Source organism: Macrobrachium nipponense, chromosome 28 (genome assembly GCF_015104395.2).
Source record: "Macrobrachium nipponense isolate FS-2020 chromosome 28, ASM1510439v2, whole genome shotgun sequence".
NCBI lineage: Eukaryota > Metazoa > Arthropoda > Malacostraca > Decapoda > Palaemonidae > Macrobrachium > Macrobrachium nipponense.
Genome location: NC_087217.1, coordinates 47,816,958 through 47,842,770, shown reverse-complemented (window position 1 = coordinate 47,842,770; position 25,813 = coordinate 47,816,958). Strand labels below are relative to the sequence as shown.

Below are 25,813 nucleotides of genomic sequence, written 5' to 3'. Positions count from 1 at the left end.
CTCACTCTGCAGTTTTTGCTTGGGCCAAAAGCAAAAGTGATTGTTTACCTCCCAGTCGCCGCGTATGCGCGCCTGTCGGGACAAGCAGTTAACTACCGAACCCCTTGTTCGAAAGCTTACGACCTATCCAGCTGCCGCTAGTACCTTCCTATTGTAAAAGGACCTCAGGTTTGTATAGTTAGGAAAAATGCAATTTTGGACAAATTGTCATGTTATAATTGTTTCAATATTCATTCATAACTAAACTATACTGTAGTGTACAGTTCTTGCGATGTATTAATGGGAAGTTTGCTTTGAAATTTAGTAGCCAATATGGTTTATACACGTATGGTATGTGCATGACAGCAGTGAATGGGTTATGATATTGAGCAAGCAAAATGTCCCCTAGAGGTTCTTAGGTATCTTTGGTAAACATTACAGTTGTGAAGATGATGCGACTCTTCCATGGATCCCATCTCCTAATTAGGGAATAGACATTTTGAGTCCTGATACTCTTTGCTGATTACTTAGATCTCTGTCAAAATTATAAGCTTCCAGATGTGAAAATTGATTTGACTTTTATTCATAGGATGGCTAGAGTCGAAGAATTATTGTTTGCAATTACCTTGCCATAATATGATGCTCTTGATATTTAAGCTTGTGTATTTTATGTGATGCTGTTGTTATAAGTTGGTTTTAAAGGTGTATAGTGTTTAATGCAGTTTTAACTGTAGTTTAAGAATTGATTACATAGTTTATTAACTAAACTAGGATTTACGTTAAATGCTAACGCAAGGTATTGAATTATGCAACCACTAGTCAATAACTCATGTATGTTAAAAGTGATCAGAATTATGTTAAATGTCAGTGTTATAATGACAGAGTTATTCAGTGATAGCAATTTGAAATTTTAGTTACAGTAGTATCATTTGAATTGTTTCCTTAATATTTATTAAACATGCAAATTTAACCATTTTCTTTCAGGGGTGGAGGATGGGACGAGGGGACAACCTAACAATCCTGTATCCTCCGGGATGCAGGGAAGTGACAGAAGATATTGGTCCTGATGAGATGATTAGGAGGTTGAAGACACTGGCCCACACTTTGCAGTCTATGGGCCAGGACGATGGAGCTTATCAGGTGATTATTGATTAGTACCATGCTTTAAGTTGGTAAACTTGTGATGTCATCTTTTAGAAATAAGTGAAAAATTTAAGCGGACGGGTAAAAAAAATTATTACATTCATATACATATACGTATCTATATACCAGCATTGGGATACTGCTGTGCAAATAGGGGAAAGACCATGACTATCAGCCAGTGAGTCATTCTTGTATTACTTGCATAATAGAGCTTGTCAATAGGCAGAACCCTTGCATATAGTATTTCAGATGCCATGTACAGTCAGCGCCATTTGTATTGAGAATTTTTGGAATTCTCAATCATTTTGTTGTTTTTTGGACCGTATCATATTTCTCGCAAAAAAATCGGCCGGGACAAAATGAACTGATTGGCACATTTTACTTATCCACCCATGCACTACTGGTGACAATTTCAAAGAGTTAGTACCAATTGTCAGCCATAAGGAGTGCATTTCTTTGATGGCGGTCCACATATTCGTCTTTTTGTGCTTTATGTGCAGTGAGTGTTGGTGTCTACCACGCCCTTAGAGTGATGTCTGGTAAAAATACGGCCATGATAATATTGAGAGAGTTGTTGAACTACATAAAGTGGTAATAGAAACCGAGAAATTGCCGAAATTACTGGTGTTAATGAGAAGACAGTGTCGTGACTACTCCAAAAAGGGCGTCAGGCTGGATCTGGTGATAACGTTTCCGAACACAAACACGGCGAGGGTAGGTCTTTGAAGATTCCTACGAAGACTTTAAGGCTGTTAAGGCATCAGTTGGACCTTAATCCTTCAATTACTGCAAAGGAATTGAAAGAAAAGAACCCTAAGCTCCTTAGACCTGTGTCTGAAATAAGGACAATTCAGCGCAACATCCAGAAGCGTCTAGAATATTCCAAGATGAAAGCGCGAGTCAAGCCCCTCATGACTGCTAAGCAACATCGCCATCGTGTTCAATTTGCCAAGTACCATAAGAACTGGGACCTTGTACAGTGGCATAAGGTCCTTTGGACTGATGAAGCAACGTTCTGCGTCAGTGAGAACAAGGGCACGAAGGTTTGGAAGTCACGCACTTCGTCAGCGTGTGACCCGCAGCTGACATTGACTAGCGTTAAGCATCCGCCCTACCTCATGGCGTGGGGCTCCTTTGGCTATGGTGGATAGGGAATCTTGTCATGCTTCCCTAGATGCCAAACGCTTAATTCTGAGCATTATATTAAGCTGCTAAAGGACAATTTAGCAGTCTTTTGCCAAAACTGGCTTTGAGATCCTTCAGCAGGACGGCGCCCCTTGCCACACCTCAAGGGCATCCAAAAGGTGGCTCTCTGACAACGAAGTTGAATTTATGCATGACTGGCCTGGCCAATCACCTGATCTGTCCCCCACAGAAAACCTTTAGGGAATCTTGAAATGCCGCCTTCGTAAGGAGGATATGTCGACAATCCCCAAGGTTGAGATTGTAATAAGGAAGGTCTGGGGGAAAATACCCCTTGCCCACTGTCAGAACTTGGCTGATAGTCTTCCACAGTGACTCCAAAGGTCATCAAGTCCAAGGACTTCCCTGTCAGGAAGTAGCAATGACGGCATAAGTGTTAAAGTATTTTTTTTTTAATTCTTATGAATTAAATTTATTTTTTCTGCAAGGTAATTTCTCTCTTCTCAGTACAAATGGCGCTGACTGTAGGGTTGCAGTTGCTTCGTCATGACCTCTTCACTCTTATTTGTCTATAGTATTTATGATCTTTGAATGTCTGGAGATAGAAGTTGGGTTTTCAGGTACTACTCATCTTTGGCCTGCCTGCTAGCCTATAGAATAGTTTTAAATAGTGATGAAATTAGTATGAAAGTCATCCAGCAGGGTTCCATTCAGCGTTAATAAGAACATTATGAGTAAGAGCAAGAGATTCTGCATTATAACTTGAGGCGGAACATTTTTTCTTTTTCATATACCATTGAAATGTTTTATAAAGTTTTATTTGAATGTACGTAATTGAAAAAAATTTAGTTTATGAGTGAGAAATGTTGAAGTTTAGAAATATCAGGAAAACAGGATAGTTATGGTATATCCTGAAAATTTTGTGTACATTTTGGGTTGTGTTTTCTATGTTTTGTAAATTGATTCTGTTTACCAAGACAAGAGCAGCAAAATACCATATATTGTGAAACCGTAATTACCGATGAGTCAGTAATACAGTGGAAGAGAAAAATATTTTAGGAGAAACCATTCAAGTGTAGGAAACTACAGACTAGCAAGGTAGGTTCACTAGACATGAGACTCTTACCTGACTGGAACTCATGTTCCATAGGAATGCATGTATGTAGTGTGCTGCCAGTTAGCCAGCTGGTGATATGCTTTATATTTAACAGAAAATTTTCTAGGCTTCATGAATACCATAAATTAGATTAATGTAGATGGTGATTTTGTAAGTTGAACAAATTCAGTTTCATATCCACAGCTAAGATCCTTTACAACAGGCTTTTCCCTCAGTCTCTTAAAATTGTACTTGAGTTTTTTTTTATTTAGATAGAGATTGTATGCAGGGAGAATATTTGTTTTAAACTCTGCTGTGTGTGATAAATCCTACATAATCTGTTACAGCATTATTCTTGAAGACTAAAAAGTCTCCTTTTATTATTGGGTTTGGTTTTTATGAAGTAGAGTGTGCATAATTTTCTTTTTTAGAAAGTGATTGAAACTAAGGACTGATGAGTTCTATTCTATCCTACTGAGAACCTGTGAAGATGTTTTTAAAGTCAGGATAATCTTGCTTGAAACCAAGGGGTTAAAAGTTAGTGAATTGACATGATGAAGCTGGTTATTTCTGAAATTTTACATTCATCTTTTTGATTGGATAATCTTTGCTGTTTACTTTGGAAAGGGTACTCATTTCTCATGTGGTTATAATTTGTCTAAATTTTCTTTTCAGGAATATGTTCCCTTGGCAATGCACATCGCTGATGATTTTTTTCTCTCCTACCCAAGTCGAGATGTACAGTTACTTATAGCATGTTGCATTGCTGATGTCCTTAGAGTTTATGCACCTGAAGCCCCTTATAAAGATCCTGGCCAGGTCAAGGTGCGTAGCTTTAAGTTTGAGTTGCATGTCTTTTTGTTTGGGAGTAATGTAGAGAAATTGTTATTTCATTTCTAGGAAGTACTTTTAAGTTTAAATAAATATTTTGTTCATGAAACTTACCTGTCAGATATATATAGTATAGCTGTATTCTCTGAAGTCCGACAGAATTTCAAAATTCGCGGCACACGCAGTGGGCGGCCAGGTGGTAGTACCCATTCCCGCCGCTGGGAGGCGGATATCAGGAACCATTCCCATTTTCTATTCATATTTTTTTCTGTCGCTGGTGCTGGAAACAACTGTTTGCAGTACCTCCGCCTAGGATTTTGAAACTTCATTAGCCGCTTAAGTATCCTTATTATTCTTTCAATGATTGACTTGGATTTGTGGCTAGGCATACGCTGTTATAAATTAATTTAAATTTTTTCATTGCATATGATGTCTAAAGCTAGTTAGCCTAGTTTCAGACTTTGTTGTCTGCATGGGGTAAGCTGAGGCTACTGGAACTTTCGGTAGACACTCGCTTAGTATGTATGACGTTTACATGTTTTCTATGTTAAAAGATCAATGTAATTAGTGATTAGTGTACGCATTTTAGAGCGTGTTAGAATCAGGAGGTTTTCCTCCACAGTAAACAGAAGTTAGAAATAATGAACCTTCTAACCTCCTGTATAATTTATTTTGCCTATCCCTGTGGTATGGCTTACGGGCCTAGAAGAAGTGTCTGCGGGGAGGATTACATCAAGTAATCTTAGAATCTAAAGTGCTCGCTCTCCAATCAGTGTTGTGAAGTGTAGGGCCCCTTGTGTTGTGGAGGGGGCGTCAGATCGGCCCCATAATGCCTGTAGGCCTGGACCTTTGTCGGACTCCCAGGAATCAGGGAGAGGACATGTTGAAAGCCGCAAGAGGGTTACGGGGGCTCCCCATCGATCTGGCGTCCCTTCGGCAGGACCTGTTGACGCTTCCCAGGCTGCTAAAGATCGTGCACGTGCACGAATCTTGAAGGATTGCTTCTCGTCCTCCGAGACGTCCTCCCCGCGCAAGGGTTGGAGCTCTCGGAAGGACTCGCGCCCTCTAAGAAGCTTTAGAGAAGAGGACGCTTCACGTCCTCTCTCTCGTCAGGAAGGAACGTCAGATCGGCCCCATAACGCCTCTAGGCCTGGACCTCTGTCGGACTCCCAGGACCAGGGAGAGGGCATGTCGAAAGCCGAAGGAGGGTTACGGGGAACCCACATCGATCTGGCGTCCCTTCGGTAGGACCTGTTGACGCTTCCCAGGCTGCCGAAGATCGTGCATGTGCACGAATCTCGAAGGATTGCTTCTCGTCCTCCGAGGCGTCCTCCCCGCGCAAGGGTTGGAGCTCTCGGAAGGACTCGCGCCCTCTACAAGAAGCTTTAGAGAAGAGGACGCTTCACGTCCTCTCTCTCGTCGGGAGGGAGCGTCAGATCGGCCCCATAATGTCTCTAGGCCGGCCTCTGGGCCTGGGTCCATCTACGGAACTCCCAGGACCAGGAGAGAGCATGTTCGAAAAGCCGATGGAGGATTAAGGGGACTCCACTCTGTTCTGACGTCCCTTCGGCAGTATTTTATCGATCAGTGTGACAAAGGGCGGCCGTTGTCTTGGTCAAGAAATAGAAAACGTCCAGGATAGGTGTGCTTTTAATCTAAACATGCTATGCTCTATCAAGAGGAAAGGGAACGTCGTTACTCTTGTTAGCTAGGGATTGTTTTTTGTCCATGCTCTCCAAGACGTTTTCCCTCCCTCCTCGCCTCATGGCGCTCCGTATACGTTCGTAAAACAGTTCGCTTTATACGAAACAGGATTGTTGTAAGATGATACAGCTCGCCAAGACGCTCTACCGTCCCTAAGGGACGCTCTGTCAGCGGCCACAGATGTATCTGGTTCGGCAGCAACGCTGGATAGACTATCCTAGTTTTCGACAGGAGAAGGGCAAAGAATTTCTCATAACCAAGAAGACACAGACTTCCTTTTAAATACCCTTCTGCAAGTGTCGATGAGCTTGATAAAGACGCAAGATGTCGCACAAGCTAGGCAAACACCTTGCGAGGATGTCTTTCGGAACGCTCGGCGTTCCTTTTTTGAGTAAGTTTCTGGAGATGTTCATTTGCATTACAAAGACGCAAGATGTCGCACAGGCGGCCGTCGTTTTTGTCAAGAGTGGCGAACGTCCTTAAGACTCGTCCTGATGGCGATCTCCATATTTCTGCTTAGGACGCTCGCTCTTCATGAGCGGCGTTCCCCTCGCTAGGGAGTCTCTCAAGTTACTTGTGTTAACGCTTTTGGGCGACAAGATCCTCTCTGAGATGCCGTTCAGAACACTTGGTGTTCTATGCACCGACATGCTCGGCAAGACTCGCGCGAGGACGTCCCTTGAAAACGCTCGATGTCCCACGCATGGAGACGTGAGGAAGCTTTCGATGTTCGAACGTCCTTTTACACGTTGAGTCGTTCACCAGGAGCCGCCAGGATGCTTTTTTGGAAGGGTTTAATGTCTACATCGGACTCTAGCTGAGGACGTTTTGAAGACGCTTCGGCATCCTACATGTCACGACGCTCGGCAGATCACTTGCCAGGACGTTCTGCAGAACGATAGGCGTCCTACACATCAAGAGGACGTTCTTCAGGATGCTTATGAGGACGCTTTTGTGGACGTTCGCCAGGACGCTTCGGTGGAAGCTCGGCAGGACGCTTGGCGGGAAGCTCGGCGTCTTATTGCTGCTCAGGACGCTTCTTAGGACGCTTGACGCTTTTTAGACGCTCGTCAAGAGGACGTTCTTCAGGACGCTCACAGGACGTTCCTTTACAGAAATTTTTTTTAAAAGATTCGGACGTTAGCGGAGAGGCATACCCGAATTTTTTCTTCGAACCCTCCTGCCCCTTCATCGATTTTTCTGCGAGAATCGGGAAGATTATATACTCGGATTCCTGGGTTACTTTCTGTCATGTAAAGGGGTTTCCCCCATTAGTAAGATACTAATTGTTTTGTCAAGTTAGTGGGTTTTCCCCATTGACAAGATACTGAACGTTTTGTCAAGTAAGTGGGGGACCCCTCATAAATGGGCTAGTTCTCATTGACAAAGATCTTAATAACTTTATCGCGTAAGCGGATAAGCTCTCTTTAGCAAGGTTCGGAAGAGCTCTCATTCATATCAGAGGCTCATCCGGGAAGAGAAAAGACTTGTAGATTACGTCCATGAAGTCTTATGTCCAATATCATTAGAAGCTTGAATGGTCCTTTTCGATCCTCGGTTCTCTCTTGAGGATCTCTATTCGAATAATTTTAATCCGTTCTCTTGGCGAAGAGAAAGAAGACACGGATCTGTCAAAATCGATTTCCATTCTCTCTCTCTTCCTCGTCGAGGAAAGAATGTAGTAGAGAATTTGATGCTCAAATTACTACAATATTTACGTAGTTTATCTCTGCGTCATATTGCTTACGTATGGGTCAAGTCATATACGCATATCGTATTTACCTCTACGGATAGCAACCGAAAGGACTGTTGTTCTAAGTGTATTTATTCAATATTCCCTTCAACTTTCCAAAAGTTTCCGGGGTAAGAACAACGCTTAAGGTATTGTTACGACAACAACAACTCAGCTTCTGCAATTAGTGAATTCTGTTTCGTTTATATATGCCTGCTTGAGAGTTTCCTTTTGCTCAATAATATCATACCTATTCCTTCGTAAATGGAGTAGCTGGCAACTCAGGCAGAATGGTGCGAGACGATGAATGAAGGCTGCTGTTACTGTGTGATTAACGCAGTACCGGCTAGCTCTCTGACATCCGCGGTCGGTTACGTCTCTCTCCCCTGCGGTAATGGCTGACTAGCCGTATCTGTGCCCTACAATCATGGATTTTAGCCTCGGGTTGAGGGGATTTCTAGTAATCATGAATGAACATGCCTTCCGTTTACTTAGAAAGTTTCAACAGAGATATCTCTTAGACCTGTTCGGTGTGGTTTACCGCACTGTAATAGAGTCTGTACGAGGTCTACCGCGGGCATATCACTATATAATGCTCTCCTGTTTATGCAGCGCAGCCTTTTTAGGGAAGGAAGCATGCTTTGTGAGGGAATGGATGAGTCTGCTGGGGACCATTTCCTCTCTGGAGAAGCTTGTTTCCCTGAATAGACTGCAATTCAGACCTCTACAGTTTTTCCTTACGGAGAACTGAAATAACAATAAAAATCTAGAAATAATTCTAACATCTCTCAATGCGTTGACGACCACCTTAGGTGATAGCGAGAGGGTGCCAGGCATCTAGACAGAGGTACAGATGTCCTGGCACATAGTCTAAAAGAATTGGGAGCAATTTGGTTGGCTCTCCAAGTTCCTAAAAGAGTGAGTTTTGGCCGAGTGGTCAAAATCATCTTGGATAATTCCACAGCTCTCTCATGTCTCAATAGGAGAGAGATGGTTATGGGCATAAGCATAGAACGTAACGATCCTCAAGAGGTTCGTTACACGAGTACACGTCCGTGCGGATCTTCTCAATCGACGACAGCAACTTCCAAACTGAGTAATCCTCGTTTAGAAGTGTGTCGAGAGTTGTAGAGACTCTGCGGTCGTCCTTTCGTAGATTCTTCGCAATAGTGAATACGAAGAAGAAGCTTCTACGTTGCTCCCTTATTCTCGATCCGAGAGCAGTAGCAATAGACGCCATCCTATAGTATGGAATGGGGATAGTTGGTTAGTCTCTTTTCCCCTATTCAAAGCTTAGGAATATAATAAATTGCTGGCGTCAGAGGGAGCGACAAAGACGCTGATCGCTCCAGGTTGGTCTTTGAGAGGCTGGATGCACAGAGGCCACGTCCTTCAGAGAGCACTTTCCAAGGACCCTTCCCGAGAGAATCGGTCTACTCTAACAGCCTCGCTTCGAGAGGTACCTAAAACCTCTCCCCTCTGAGTCTGAATGCGTTCAGATTGTAGAGAAGCGAGAGGATCTTCAAGTTAATGGCAAGTCCCATTTCCAAGACATAGCAGTGCTGCCTGTTTTGCAGTGTAACAATTGGACTGGACCGTTTCTGGGGATAGTGTAGGAAGAAAGACTGTTCCTCCACCTTGAACTCTGTATATTACTTTACCGTCTACCCTTTCCGTCTGAAGTATGGGATAAGCTATCCCACCCTCCAAAACAGTAGCAACTATTGTAGAAGACGGAAATATGTTGTTGACGGCCTCTAGGCTCAGAGATTCGGATCTGTCAAACAAAAAAGCCCTTCACGATCTTTAAGGTCTGTGGAAATCTTGAAATTGTCTAGATCGAAGCTGGCATGGAACTTAGACGTGGTCTGAAGTTCCGGATGTCAAAGCATTTCGAACTTCTCCTTTCTGTAAACTTATACACGTGTCCAGAAAGACTAATTTCTAACCACTCTAGCTACGGCAAAGAGGGTTAGTGAGGTTTTAGCCATCATCAGAGGTTTTGGCGTTAGAGAACATAATGCGGTGGCCCTCTAAGGCTTCCTTTCGTGCTAAGTACGAATACCCACCCATCCTAACCCTTATGGCCCCAGAGGGCTGGAGATCAAGGGGATGGCACAAACATTTAATCAGGCAAGAGCCACAGAGAGTCCTGTGCCATGTCGGGGTGTGTCCAAGTTTTATCTTGATAAAACTAAAGGAAGTCGAGGTCATTTGGACAATCTGCGGTGTTCCGTAAAAAGACCAGACTTGCCCATGTCCAAGAACACCCTGGCGTTATAGTCAAGGAGTTCTTTTAAACAGTCTCATTCATTATGTTTGCATAAAGATTTGAGATTTTTTAAACTGAATGCTCAAGAGGTGAGGGCGCGGCCTCGGAAGCATTTCAACAGAGCATGACACTCAGTAACATCCTGAGTTTCACATTTTAGCGAAGCAACTGTGTTCACTTCACACTCCCGGCGGGATGTGAAGACGACATATGAGATCTGCAAGTCGCTAGGACCATACATATCCGTAGATATATTATTGGGGGCAGGAAGCAGCACGAATCCTATCCTATAGAAAAGGGATAGGTGTGCTTTTAACTTTGAAGGGTCGGTAGCTTGAGGCGCGTTCCCTTTCTTTAGCCTAGAAGTTATGGAACTAACTTTGATAGGTTAGGTCAGGTGGTGGTTTTAGCTTCGTTGCCCTCAGAAGTATGGTCATATGGTCTGGTCACATTGTGGTCACGCCCCCGTTGACAGATCATCTAGAGCGCACCAGCATTACAGGTCTCTACCTTGCTGGCAACTCTAGTAAAGCAGAAGCAGACTTTGGTGACAGTAATCACGAAGTCAGCTATGCTAAAAGGTAGGGAACCAAGATGTCTATCATCTACATAGATTTGTTTCCTAAAATCCTATTCGTCTCTCCCACCCTGCCAAAGGTGGGGATTCAACTATATATATATCTGACAGGGTAAAGTTTCATGAAAAAAACAAAAGTATTGTTATAATACAATAAAGTTTGTTCATAAAATCCTATTCTGTCTCTTCCCACCCTCCAAAGGTGGGATTCACCTATATATCTAATCCTTGGACAGGTAAGTTTCATGAACAAAATGTTATTGTTATAATACAATAAAGTTTGTTCATACTTACCTGGCAGATATATATAATTAAGTGCCCACCCACCTCCCCTCAGGAGACAGTGGCACTATAAAATATGAATAGAAAATGGGAATGGTTCCTGATATCCGCCTCCCAGCGGCGGGAATGGGTACTACCACCTGGCCGCCCACTGCGTGTGCCACGAATTTTGAAATTCTGTCGGACTTCAGAGAATACAGCTATATATATATCTGCCAGGTAAGTATGAACAAACTTTATTGTATTATAACAATAACATTTTCATATCAAATAGGACAGGTATGTTCATACTGTGACATACTCATCCTCTGCAAGGATGTTATTTTTATTCCTTATTGATAAATTTATTTGTAACAAGCTAAAGAAAAAATGCTGATGTGAAAAAGAATGAGGGATATTAATTCTACTAAACTATTCTGAAACTGTTATTAGAGATACAATTGTGGCAAAAATTGAGAAGTTTTATCACTTAAGAAAGTGTGATTATTTGTTTCCAGACTATCTTCATGTTCCTCATCAAGCAGTTGGGTGGGCTGAAAGACCCAAAGGACCCAGCCTTCAAGCGTTATTTCTACCTCCTAGAGAACCTGGCTTACGTGAAGTCTTTCAACATGTGTTTTGAGTTAGAGGATTGTCAGGAGATCTTTTGTAAACTTTTCAAGCTTATGTTCAACATTGTCAAGTAAGTTGTTGCTTTCTACAGTAAGCTCTGTCAGAATGTCAGTACAGGTATTCTCCTACTTACGATGGGATTAGGTTCTGAAAAACCCATCGTAAGTTGAGAAAATCGTATCTCGGATATAGCCTAGCCTGCACTAAGTTAATCAGTACCATATAGGCTAGGCTATATACACATATATGGAAGATTAGCCTACACTACACAGTATACCTATACATATGAGGGCCTCAGAACCAGAGAGTCGTATATGCCACTTTTTAAAAAATGAGTAAATTGGCCTCAAAGTTTATCATTCATTACTCTGGTTCTAAGAAAGATATCGATTTAAACTTAGTTTCATATGAAAGCTATACTCTTTATAAGTTTTTTGTGAAAATTTGAAAAAAATTGTTGGATGCGCTTGCGCGCTAGCATTCAAAATGTCTGCCAAACTCCCATTTTTTTTAAATATTTGAGTCATAACAAGCACTTAAACCATAATTGAATGTGTTAAACGATAATAAAGTGTTATCATATTGTTGTAATAATGATGATGATATTAATAAGAGTAATAGTAATAATACTGGTAATAATAATGATAATAATACTATTAATAATAATATTGATAAGTAATAATAGTGTGCTGAAAAGACGATACATTTTTGTGATAAGAAACCGAGTATTGCTAATGATAATAATAATAGTAATAATAATAACAATGGGAATAATAATAATAATAATAATAATAATGATAATGATGATAATAATAGTAATAATAATAATGATGATAGTACAATATATTAGTAACTAATAATGACACTGATGATGATAACCTTTCATCATCATAATACATCGATACTTATAATCAATCACAAGAAAATACTATAATAGAATAGTAATACTATTGTCCATAATAATAGATAATGATAATAATAATAATGATAATAATATAATGATAGAAATAATAATATTATGAGGTTGTAATAATGATGTTGACGATGATAACCTTGAATCACCATGATGTTTAAACCATCAATAATACACAATAATATTATTATCATAATAATTTTTTTTTACTACTACTACTACTACTACTAGGGCCCCCATCCTTTAATAGAAGCTGCAATGTGAAGGGGACTTAACTCGATCAGATTGCAGTCTGTTAGCTCCAAACATCGCTACCAGCTGTGACCCTCATCCACTACTACTACTACTACGACTATTATTACTGCCAGAGGAAGACATAATGTACTCATATAAAGAGTAATTTAGACAAAATAACAGCACAACACAACGGATAATCGTAATCTCCCGCTATGATCACTGAAGTGAGATGTAAACATTGGCGGGAGATTGTAAGCTGCGCGGTGATTGGTCGATGCTTACACGCGCCTTATGGGGAAAAACGCTCATTGGCCTAGAATTCGCTACCCGCGAAGTGACGTGCGCTCTCATTGGCTTAATCAGCGCTAGTGATATGCGTCTATCTGGTCCTCATGAACCGTCCGAGCGGCTGCCAGCACCGCTCGAAGTCATGTTCTTTCCTGTAGCTAAAATCGATAATTCCGACTGTCCCAGTAGGAATTTCGACCGTATGTAAATGGTGGAATGGCCTAGAAATGCCTCAAATACACAGAGAAAAGGTTGCCAAATCTACCAGTATGCATAACTCCAAATCCATAGAAGTGGCATATACGACTTTCTGGTTCTGGGGCCCTCATATATGGTATAGTAATTATTAATATCAGCTAATTCGGGTGTTTCAATGCAGATTGACTTATGATAATTAAGTATAAAAAGAAATTTAATAATAAGAACAAGGATCAGACTAGCGTAAAGGGTACTCACCAAGATTCGGTCCGTTGTCGGCATACGTGATCGGTGTCAGGCTGTTCATGGCTACTATAACTAAAGATCGGAAGAGGAGGATGATGATAAAGCAGCAGGATCATCAATTCGCTCTTCCTCAGATAGAATTTCTTCTTCTGTTAGTTCAGGTGTCTCGAGGAAACTACTGTTCCGAGACGTACAGGATCGAGTCTCAAGTGAGGGGGTAGGGCTGGGGGAAGCGGAATGCACTGATCGTTCTCTGAAGAAAAAAATCCATTGTAGGTTGCACAGTGCGTTTTTTTCGTTCTTCATAAATTAATCGGTAACATGCAACACTGTCTTGATGAGCCCTCTGAACTTTGGCAAACCGTTCCTCGTCCCCATCCATTTCACTTAAAAGTTTCAGTCCTTGATCAAATAAAGCAAACGCCTCTGCCAGTTTTTTAGTCGTAAACGTTCGCTCCGGCTCTTTTATTTCTTCTTCCTCTTCTGCTTTTTTTTTTCTCTTCTGCAAGTGCAATTAAATCCTCTGCCGTTAGCTCTACATCTTGCACATCTATAAGTTCTTGGATATCTTCCTCGTCAATTTCTAAATCTAAACTTTCCCAAGTATCAAGATCTTTTTATTTGATTTCCACTTCTTCATTCTGATCGAAACCTTTAAACGAGTTCACATACACTTTCAGCAGATTTTTCCAGACCCCATTCATACACTCTTTACTTTACCTCCTTCCTTCCCACGCCCCCTTCCAATGTTCATAATGGAGTTAAGAACACTAAATTCTTTCCAGAAAGTTCTGAGATCTTTCTCCTCGTTATCCGTAGCCTGAACAGCCTGCGCAAACGTGTTCCGAAGATAATACGCCTTGAACGTACCCACAGCACCCTGATCCATGGGTTGTATGAGAGAAGTTTTGTTTGGTGGCAGAAACACAACTTTTACATTCTCCGTTAATATCCCTCCGATGGTGCTGAGGGTGGCCAGGGCGAATTGTCGAGAATCAGAAGAATTTTGAAGGGGATGTTATTTTTCCTACAATGATCTTTCACTTCCGGAATGAAGCAATGAACGAACCAGTCCCCGAACAATATTGCAGTCATCCAAGCTTTTTTATTATGACGGTAATGCACAGGAAGTGTATGCTTGTCGATGTTTTTTAAAGCCCTTGGATTTTCTGAGTGATAAATCATAAATGGCTTAAGTTTATACCCAGCCACATTTCCCCCAAGCAGAAGTGTCAATCGATCCTTGTATGCCTTAAACCTGGGCATCGCTGTTGCTTCTTTGTGGATGTAGGACCGTTGTGGCATACGTTTCCATTAAAGTCCGGTTTCGTCAACATTAAAGATTTGCTCTGGCAAGTAGCCTTCATTAACGACGATCTCGTGTAAAACATCCTTAAATTTAGCGGCTCCGTCGGCATCAGCGCTTGCTGCTTCACCGCTAATTTTCACACTGTGAAAATTATGGCGGTTCTTGAAACGACAAAACCATCCAGCACTTGCTGCAAAACTTTTGTTGTGGTTATCATCATAATTCTTCTTCAGTTCTTCAAAAAGCATGCGCGCCTTTGTCTGAATGGTTAAGAGGGTGAGCGGCATATGCTTTTGTATTTGATCCTCCATCCACGTGACCAGTAACTGCTCCATTTCTTCCAAAGGCCCTATCCTCTTCTTTGATATAACCGTTGAATGAACTGAAGCAGATGCCTTTACAGCATCCATTACGCGTTTCTTGTCCTTGAGGATGGTGGATACAGTCGATTGCGATAAAAGTTTCGTCACGTTGCGATTAACCATGACTGCCTTTCCCCCGCTTCATGCTGGTTTATTTATTTTCAGTTTCTGCTCCAAAGTGATGGATTGCCTCTTCTTTTTTGCACTACCAGCAGGACACCTATTTGGTTGTTTGGCAGACATAGTTTTTTTTGTTTTAATTTTCGGTACTTAAAAAAAAACTCAAAATCACAAACGAACACTTGACCTAATGTTACTTGGTTCAAAAAGAGCGCAAGTGAGGTCGAACTCATTGCCGCTGTACCTACGCCAGCCTCTCGCTCTCGGGCCAACATATCGTACAGCGTAGTACGCTGCTGCCAGCGCTCGCTGTGCGCGAAATTTAAAATACGCATTTTCAACTTTTTTTTTTTTTTTTTTTTTTTTTTTTTTTTTTTTTTTTTTTTTTTTTTTTTTTTTTTTTTTTTTTTTTTTTATAGTAATAATTGCTAACCCCATCGTAACATCGGATTATCGTAAAACGGATTATCGTAACTCGAGCACTACCTGTACTATATACAAGTTTGTATTTTTAGTGACAGACAAATTTTTAGTGACAGACAAACGTAGTGGAGACTGGAGAGTTACTTCTTTAGCAAGGGAATTAATATTTGTAGATGTTAGACCCCTTTTAATGTAGTAAGTCTGGCATCGTATCTGTGCAGTTCTCCCTTTTCTCAGTTTAATTCAAAGCAGCGGTGTGTTTTGAATGCTCTTACAATAATTTTATTTTTATTTACCTTTTTTTCTTTTTTACTGGTCTGTGGTCTGCAGATATGATATGGAAATTAAAGTAACCGTACAGTTGGTCTGTCTCCATTTTTATGGGTATCATGAGTGCTGAGCCCTTTCGGAAAGATGATCAGACTATCAGTCTTACTTTACATTTTTTTTCAAATTTGACCTTTTAATCAGAGTTTTGCACAACACATTAATAGCATGGTATCCAGATTGATATTTATTGCATTGTAACTTTCGGCTTGTCTTCATGTTCCCTAACTGTACGTACTATGCCTTTAAATGTAGACTTTAATAACAGGTTTCATTGTCAGGGTTAGACAGGTGTAGTTGGAGAAGTGTTGTTTTAATATTTGACATAAAACTACAGTACAGTAGTACCTCGAGATACGAAATTAATCCATTCTGAGGCGCCCTACGTATCATGAGGTTTTCGTATCTTGGACCACATTTTACATGTAAAATGGCTAATACGTTCCAAGCCCTCCAAAAACACCCTAGATTTCATAATAAAGCTAAATTGACCTTTAAACAATGAAATACTACAACAATTTGGACCATTCAATACCTAAATTAATAAAAAAAAAATGCAAAATATAACCTGTAAATAAAGTGTATATTAGTGTACATGGTAACAAGAAATATACTGTACGTAAAATGTGGAAGCTTACCTTTCGAGTGAGGCTACGTACATGCGTAACTATCCAAGGAAGATTGCTTCTGCCTTCTTTTCACAAAGTTCCTGTGTGAGCCTTTTCGGGGGGTGTCTTCTACAAATGATTGCACTTTATGAAAAGCGGCTTTAATTTCTGCCCTTTTTTTTTTTTCTTTTGTACATATGTACGTATGTAAACTTTAAAAAATATATACGTACGTAGTACTACATATGTAACTATCCAAGGAAGATTGCTTCTGCCTACTTTTCACAATGTTCCTGTGTGAGCTTTTTCGGGGGGTGTCTTCTACAAATGATTGCACTTTATGAAAAGCGGCTTTAATTTCTGCCGTTTTTTTTTTCGTTTTGACTTAACTTTTTTACTTGTTTTTTTTTTTTTTTTTTTTACTTTATGTAGGTTTTTTTTTTTTTTTATACAGAATTTCAACTTTCTGTTTTTTATCTCTTGGTTCTTTTTTTGCACCTCATGACTCTGTTGGTCCTGGTGTCCATCAAACCCTGTTTCAAACCAAATGCTTTCTCTGCAACTGATTTGGGTACTGAATGTTCGGCTGCTGACCTTCATCATAAACTGAAGTACCTTGATTATACGTATACATACTGGTATGCATGTTGTAAATGATTGGTCTACACCCTCTGTTCAGCAGGGAGTGGAGATTCTACCAACCTTGCAAAGTTTCCAGTTATCCCATGAGAGAGACCTTGATCACTTATCCCATGTTAGAGATCTTGGTCACTTTTTTTTTTTTTAATATTACGTACACATTGACGATCCCGAAAACGAATACCGCGTGCGTACTATAACAATGCTGGTACCGAGTGGCCGAGCCACGCCACCACGTGTACATAGTAGATGCATGATGGGAGGGACGCTGGCCAATAGGAGAGAAGGATTTCATGGCCGCGACTAGCATCAGGAACCAATGGGAGAGCAGGAGGATGGTGGCGAGTCTACTAGTACTAAGATGGCGGCGCGCGGCAGCATTAAAATTGTTATCCAGGCGAATCTCGGACTTTCAGAAACCTTTCGTATCTTGAAAACTTTTCATATGTAGAGCTGTTAAATTTTTCGTATTGGCTTTCGTATCTCGAGTTCTTCGTAAGTTGAGCCTTTCGTATGTCAAGGTACCACTGTACAGATATTCTCCTACTTACGATGGGGTTAGGTTCCGAAAAATCCATCGTAAGTTGAGAAATTTGTATCTCAAATATAGCCTAGCCTACACTAAGTTAATCAGTACCATATAGGCTATATGCATATATGGAAGATTAGCCTACACTACACAGTATACCTATACATATGCAGATTGACTTATGATAATTAAGTATAAAAAGAAATTTAATAATAAGAACAAGACTCAGACTAGTGTAAAGGGTACTCACCAAGATTTGGTCTGTTGTCGGCATACGTGATCGGTGGCAGGCTGTTCATGGCTACGTATAACGAAAGATCGGAAGAGGAGGAGAATGATAAAACAGCAGGATCATCAATTCGCTCCTCTTCAGATAAATTTCTTCTGTTAGTTCATGCGTTTCTAGGAAACAACAGTTCTGAGACGTACAGGATCGAGTCTCAAGTGAGGGGTTAGGGCGGGGGGAAGCTGAAGGCACTGGAGCCGTTCTTTTGAAAAAATAGTCCACAGTGCGTTTTTTTCGCTCTTCATAAATTAATCGGTAACATGCAACATTGTTTTGATGAGCCCTCTGAACTTTGGCAAACCGTTCCTCCTCCCCATCCATTTCACTTAAAAGTTTCAGTCCTTGATCAAATAAAGCAAATTCCTCTGCCAGTTTTTTAGTTCTAAATGTTTGCTCCGGCTCTTGTTTTATTTCTTCCTCTTCTGCTTTTTTTTCTCTTCTGCAAGTGCAATTAAATCCTCTGCCGTCAACTTTACATCTTGTACATCTATAAGTTCTTGGATATCTTCTTCATCAATTTCTAAATCTAAACTTTTCCCAAGTATCAAGATCTTTTTATTGATTTCCACTTCTTCATTCTGATCGAAACCTTTAAAGGAGTTCACAAACTTTTAGCACATTTTTCCAGACTCCATTTGTGCACTCTTTCTTTAAGAGTTAAGAACACTAAATTCTTTCCAGAAAGTTCTGAGATCTTTCTCCTCATTATCCGTAGCCTGAACAGCCTGCGCAAATGTGTTCCGAAGATAATACGCCTTGAGCGTAGCCACAGCACCCTAATCCATGCGTTGGATGAGAGAAGTTGTGTTTGGTGGCAGAAACACAACTTTTACATTCTCGTTAATATCTCCGATGTGCTGAGGGTGGCCAGGAGCATTGTCGAGAATCAGAAGAATTTTGAAGGGGATGTTATTTTTCTTACAATAATCTTTCACTTCCGGAATGAAGCAATGAACGAACCAGTCTTCGAACAGCATTGCGGTCATCCACGCTTTTTTATTATGACGGTAATGCACAGGAAGTGTATGCTTGTCAATGTTTTTTAATACCCTTGGCTTTTCTGAGTGATAAATCATAAAGGGCTTAAGTTTATACCCAGCCACATTTCCCCCAAGCAGAAGAGTCAATCGATCCTTGTATGCCTTAAACCTGGGCATCGCTGTTGCTTCTTTGTGGATGTAGGACCGTTGTGGCATACGTTTCCAATAAAGCCCGGTTTTGTCAACATTAAAGATTTGCTCTGGCAAGTACCCTTCATTAATGACGATCTCGTTTAAAGCAACCTTAAATTTAGCTGCTCCGTCGGCATCAGCACTTGCTGCTTCACTGCTAATTTTCACACTGAAAATTATGGCGGTTCTTGAAGCGACAAAACCTTCCAGCACTTGCAGCAAAACTTTTGTTGTGGTTATCATCATACTTCTTCAGTTCTTCAAAAAGCATGCATGCCTGTGTCTGAATGGTCAAGAGGGTGAGCGGCATACGCTTTTGTATTTGGTCCTCCATCCACGTGATCAGTAACTGTTCCATTACTTCCAAAGGCCCTATCGTCTTCTTTGATATAACTGTTGAATGAACAGAAGCAGATGCCTTTACAGCTATCCATTACAAGTTTCTTGTCCTTTAGGATGGTGGATGCCGTTGATTGCGATAAACGTTCGTCACGTGCGATAACCATGACTGCCTTTCCACCTTCACACTGGTTGATTATCTTCAATTTCTCGGCATATGCTTTTGTATTTGGTCCTCCATCCACATGATCAGTAACTGCTCCATTACTTCCAAAGGCCCTATCGTCTTCTTTGATATAACTGTTGAATGAACAGAAGCAGATGCCTTTACAGCTATCCATTACACGTTTCTTGTCCTTTAGGATGGTGGATGCCGTTGATTGCGATAAACGTTCGTCACGTGCGATAACCATGACTGCCTTTCCACCTTCACACTGGTTGATTATCTTCAATTTCTCTTCCAAAGTGATGGAGACCTATTTGGTTGTTTAGCAGACATAGTTTTTTGTTTTAGTTTACTTTAAAAACTCACTAAAAGCACAAACGAACACTGACCTAATCTTACTTGGTTCAGAGCGAGAGCAAGTAAGGTCGGACTCGTGTCGTTGGCTGCCAGCCTCACGCTTTTGGGCCAACATATCGTACAGCGTAGTACGCTGCTGCCTGCGCTCGTTGTGCGCGAAATTTAAAAATACGTATTTTCAATTTTTTTCGGTATTAATTGCTAACCCCATCGTAACATCGGATTATCGTAAGACGAATTATCGTAACTCGAATACTACCTGTAATAGATTGAATCCCCTCATTCACGTTCTCAAGATTCGCCAACTCTGCTTTTCGCAGGTTTCTCTATGGAACCTATCTACCCATTATTCACTGAAAATTTGCCTATTTGTGGCATTTTTCACTGAAAAATATTCACTAAATATGTAATGCATTTTCATATAAATTTTATGACTAAATGCACTTTTTGTGATAAAACTATTAAAGTTTTCAGGTGTAAGCATTTTTGAGTTTTTTTTTGTGTTTGAACTATCAAAATAGTCAGTTCTAAGCATTTTTCAGACAGACTTTAAGTATTTGTGGATTTTAAAATGGGGGGTGGGGAGGGGAGTTGCCTGAAATGCACCTATCACCAATAAGGGGGTTCACTGTACACTATTATATCATGTATGAAATGATAAATGTATAATCAGTAGTAAAATATTTAGTGCCCTCTGTTTACTTATTGCCCTCTGTTTACTTATCTTGGCAGTGATGAGCACAGTGGCAAAGTAAAGTCATTCATGTTAGATGTGCTGTGTCCATTGATCAACGAAAGTGATGTTGTATCCAATGATCTACTGGACATCATTCTTAGCAATGTTTTGGAGCCTGCTAAATCACAACGCAAAAATGCTTACTATTTGGCCAAAGAACTGGTTGTTAAGTGCTCAGACACACTGGAACCTTACATCCAAGGGGTAAGTACAGTTAAATTAACTCATACTAGAATTATATTTGTTTTTAGCTACAAAATTTTTTATTTCCCAGATTTCTGAATATGGATCAAAAATATGGCTGCTGTAGCCATAGAAATTCAGCTATTGCATTACCTCATCTTTTTTCTAGCATCTTAGCTTTAATTCAGTACTTTATGAATTTCACTCTTCTTACTGTAAATCTTTGTATTTGCGTAACTTGTGATATAAGTATATTTTATTGTGTTAGTTTTATACATTTTATATATATATATATATATATATATATATATATATATGTATATATATATGTATATAGTATATAGTATATATATATATATATATCTATATATATATATATATATATATGTATATATATATATATATATATATATATATATATATCTATATAGTATATATCTATATATATATATATATATATATATATATATATATAGTATAGTATACTATATATATATATATATATATATGTATATAGTATATATATATATATATATATATATATATATAGTATATCATCATATATAGTATATATATATATATATATATGTGTATATGTATATATATATATATATATATATCTATATATTATATATATATATATATATAGATATATATATATATGCTATATATATATATATATATATATATATATATATATATATATGTATATATATATATATGTGTATATATATATATGTATATATATATATATAAGTATATATATGTATATATATATATATATATATATCAATATATATATATATATAGATATATATATATATATGTATATATATATATATATATATATGTATATATATATATATATATATATATATATATATATATATATATATATATATATATATATATATCTCCTGGTTATTATTAACATAATATTGCAGGACAGTAAAACAGTTACCAGTGTATAAGATGTACCTTTCTTGTCATAACCTTTTAAAATATAATGTTTGAGTGAAAAATGAGTTTTATTTAAAAACAAAAGTTTTATAAAATATAGTTAGTTAGATTTAGGAAATATATATTTCCTTGTTCAATGGAAGATTTATATTTATATTTCAGTTCTTCAACCACGTGTTAATATTGGGACGAGAAGAAAAAACACTTACCATATCACAAAAAGTATATGATCTCATTTATGAATTGAATCACATATGTCCTTCTGTTCTTCTAGCAGTCTTACCTCAGGTTTGTAAATTTTACAATACATAAATATCACAAAAAGTAACATTCTTGAAAATAGTTGTTGAAATATTTAGATTAAGATTTTATCAGTATTTAGGTTAGTTTTCCAGTAGTTTTCATAGTTTAATCCAGTTAGTTATTCTACAGTTGATTAATCTTTTTGCAGCTTGAATTCAAGCTCAAAAGCTCAGATGAAGAAGAGAGATATGGGTCAGTTTCCCTTCTGGCCCGTATGTTTTCTGAAAAGGATTCCACATTAGCTCTGAATCACAAGCAGTTATGGACTGCCTTTTTGGGCAGGTAAGATTACTGTAATTATTATTATATTATATTGTTATTCATAATAATATTTATTCATATGGAAGTAGCAAAAAGGCTGTGAACTTGGGCTATCGAGCTTCTACTGAATAACATGCCTGTTTGCAAAACAGAAAGAAAACAGATTTTAAAGAAAGGTGAGAAAATTAATATGAATATTGGTGTCTTCCAAATGTGGAATGAATTGGTTTAATTATTACCTTTTTGTATGTTTGCTACAAAACATGTTATTCTACAAACTGGTTAATCATAGATAACCTTACTTGTGGTGAAATGGACTCTCTCGTCAGTTTGAAAGGAGGACCCAACTGCTCGTGCATAAATTAGTAGCCAACTGCCCCACAAGGCAGGGACTACTGTGCGACCAAGCTGCTCAAGAGTATTGCGGTAATTTTCTGTTTTTGTTTTGATGATTTGCTATTAGGTGACTATATTTTTATTGTGATTTTATGTTGCTCCTAGTACTAATGCTTGTGTCCAGGATCCCATTGTGCAGGGGCCAACTTGTTCCCCCCAAAAGAAGTGTGTAGAGTGTGGGAACTGGTCTGTTGATCAGTGGTACCAGAGTGCTCAGAATTGGCAGTTGCTGATTCTGTGGACTTCTTTAGTTTCTCCTTGACCATAGCTGTCAAGTCTCAAATCTCTTCAGATAAAGCTTCCTTAGCACAATACCACTCTCAATCAAGAGTATACAGCTTGAGATATGTCATCCGTTGCCAGTTTCAAATCCCACTTTAGAAGTGGAAGGGAGGGATCTACCGGTTTTACCTTCTGCTATTCCTATCATGTATGAATTTATTTCTCCCACTCAGGTCCTTCAACGGTTGTTCTCTCTGTTCCTTCTTTATTGACTGTGTTCATGTGCTCAACAGATGATGGTCTCTTGGCCATTCAAGACAGTGTTTTCTGTTCACCAAGACCAACTGCTCCCTGCAGTTGTATTTTATAAGAACAAGTTGATCATGGCCATGATATGTCATCCCACTCCAGCTACATTTCTAGCAGTCTCATTGCCAATGTTGGTGCCTCCTCCTACCTTGGCTCCTACCTTAGTGTCATTCTCTGATAAGCTAGTTGCTGTGGGTTTGAAATATTGTTGCTTGTGTGGTAGCATGATTTCTTAGACTTCTATATACATCATATAAGCATACTTGTTCAGGGGGGTAATTTTTTCTTTGTTTTTTTCTTCATTCCATTTCACTTCAGATTTTGATTTAAAACTCAAATGACCTCCATTTGACTTTTTTTTAATTAGCACATTTGATACATGTGAGTGCATTTCAAACCCATATTTAATATGAATTAACATATTACTTTGTTGTATGACTGCCAACACAGTGACTTTAATTAGCCATGGCTTTTGTCAAGTTCAGGAGTAGGTATAAATGCATGAAACTGGACATTCATGTATTAAAAAACTTTTATTTTCTTTGAATTATAATAAATGGACAAAGTTATTGATGTTAATTGAGATGGTTCTTGTCTTTTCAGATTTAATGATATTAGTATCAAGATTCGAACCAAGTGTGTTCAGTATTCTATGCATTTCTTGTTGAATCATCCTCTCCTACGAAAAGACATAACAGACACACTCAAGTTGCGGCAACATGACTCTGAAGAAAGTGTAAGGTGAGTGTAGGACTGCTCCAGTATTATTAATTTATTTTTCAACATAGTGTACAATTTTTCTAAAAAGGAAGTACTTACAGTACATTTTTTATTATTAATTAAGATTTATAGTTGACATAAATGCTAAATTTTTAGTAAAAAATGAAGTATGATGGTGTAATGTATAAGGTAGTTTTTCAAGTATAATTATGTACTGTATAAGGAAGTTTTTTTAATATGATGGTGTACTTTTTAGGGAAGTAATTGTTTTATTTTATTTTTTTATTGAAATTCATTAATTTAGATACAGCTGCATTTTTGGTGGCTGGTGTTAAAGTTTTAAGTGCAAGATCACATACATTGCATACAATGCACTTATGTGTATTCCCTAGCCCAAACTTAGTTAATGTGATAATAATTTGTAATTTTTTTAGATTGTAAGTGTGTTAATTTGTAATTTCATACATTCAACTTACCTGTCAGATATATACTTAGCTATCGACTCTGTCGTCCCCGACAGAAATTCAAATTTCGCGGCACTCACTACAGGTAGGTCAGGTGATCTACCGCCCTGCTCTGGGTGGCAGGACTAGGAACCATTCCCGTTTTCTATCAGATTCTCTCTGTCGCCGGTGGTGTCAACATTGTTGTTACTACCTCCTGACTGGAATTCTTATTTCAACGCTTTTGATCATCTTTCGACTGATTTTTGGTGACGTACAGTGGTACCTCGAGATACGAAATTAATCCGTTCCGAGGCGGCCTTCGTATAATGAGTTTTTCGTATCTTGGAACACATTTTACATGTAAAATGGCTAATCCGTTCCAAGCCCTCCAAAAACACCCTACTAAATTTCATAATAAAGCTAGATTGACCTATAAACAATGAAATACTACAACAATTTGGACCATTCAATACCTAAATTAAGAATAAAAATCGAAAACCTGTAAATAAAGTGTATATTAGTGTACAAGAAATATTATTACTGTAACGTAAAATGTGGAAGCTTACCTTTCGAGTGAGGCTATCTCCGATAGTGGCGGCAGAGGAGGAGGAGGACAAACGGCAGATAATGTACGTACGTACGTACGTACACTTAACTTTACGAAAACACACAAAAAATTTAAGGAAAACCATAAAACTAAAATTTACGAAACACCTTAACAAAACTGTAACTGTAACAAAAATCTAGAAATTACGTAAAAAAAAAAAAAATTTTTTTTTACTTTTATGTAGGTTTTTTTTTTTTTTTTTTTTTTTTTATACAGAATTTCAACTTCATCACCGCTTTCAACGTTCTGTTTTTCATCACTTGGTTCTTCCTTTTTGCTTTCAACTTTCTGTTTTTTATCACTTGGTTCTTCCTTTTTGCTTACTCCTGCTAATGCTGAAGGCCTCTTTAAAAAATAACGATCCAAGGAAGATATCTTCTGCCTACTTTTCACAATGTTCCTGAAACGACTCAAGCAAACGTCATCGAACTGCGCAAGCATACGACCTGTGTGAGCCTTTTCGGGGTGTCTTTTTTCGATAAACAATTGCACTTTATGAAAAGCGCCTAGAATATCCTTAATTACTGCCGTTGTCATAGGCTCCTCCTCCTCTTCCTCGCCGCTGCTAGAGAACTCCTCTTGAACGACGTTAAGTTGCATGGCCTCCAACTCCTTCAGGTCATCCGTCGTAAGCTCCTCTTGGTGCTCCTCGAGAAGGTCGTTGATGTCTTCCTCGTCGACGACCAGCCCCATGGACTTGCCGAGTGCAACGATCTCGTCAAGATCTGGTTCCAAAACAGTTTCGGGATCATCAACTGTTTCTAACTCTGCAGTACCAGC

The 25,813-nt window shown here is 38.9% G+C and overlaps 1 protein-coding gene across 3 annotated transcripts in view; it reads left to right on the top strand.

Moving 5' to 3' along the window:
- The window catches only part of LOC135201729 (sister chromatid cohesion protein PDS5 homolog B-B-like), a 97,152-nt gene that overhangs the window by 34,366 nt on the left and 36,973 nt on the right, over positions 1-25,813 (top strand). For all 3 annotated transcript variants that reach the window (XM_064230934.1, XM_064230932.1, XM_064230933.1), the window contains exons 2-8: positions 964-1,119; positions 4,037-4,186; positions 11,257-11,441; positions 20,623-20,830; positions 21,932-22,057; positions 22,221-22,354; positions 23,864-24,001. In XM_064230934.1, the coding sequence (XP_064087004.1) occupies positions 973-1,119; positions 4,037-4,186; positions 11,257-11,441; positions 20,623-20,830; positions 21,932-22,057; positions 22,221-22,354; positions 23,864-24,001 (1,088 nt within the window). In that variant the 5' untranslated portion in view covers positions 964-972. The remainder of the gene's footprint in view (positions 1-963; positions 1,120-4,036; positions 4,187-11,256; positions 11,442-20,622; positions 20,831-21,931; positions 22,058-22,220; positions 22,355-23,863; positions 24,002-25,813) is intronic.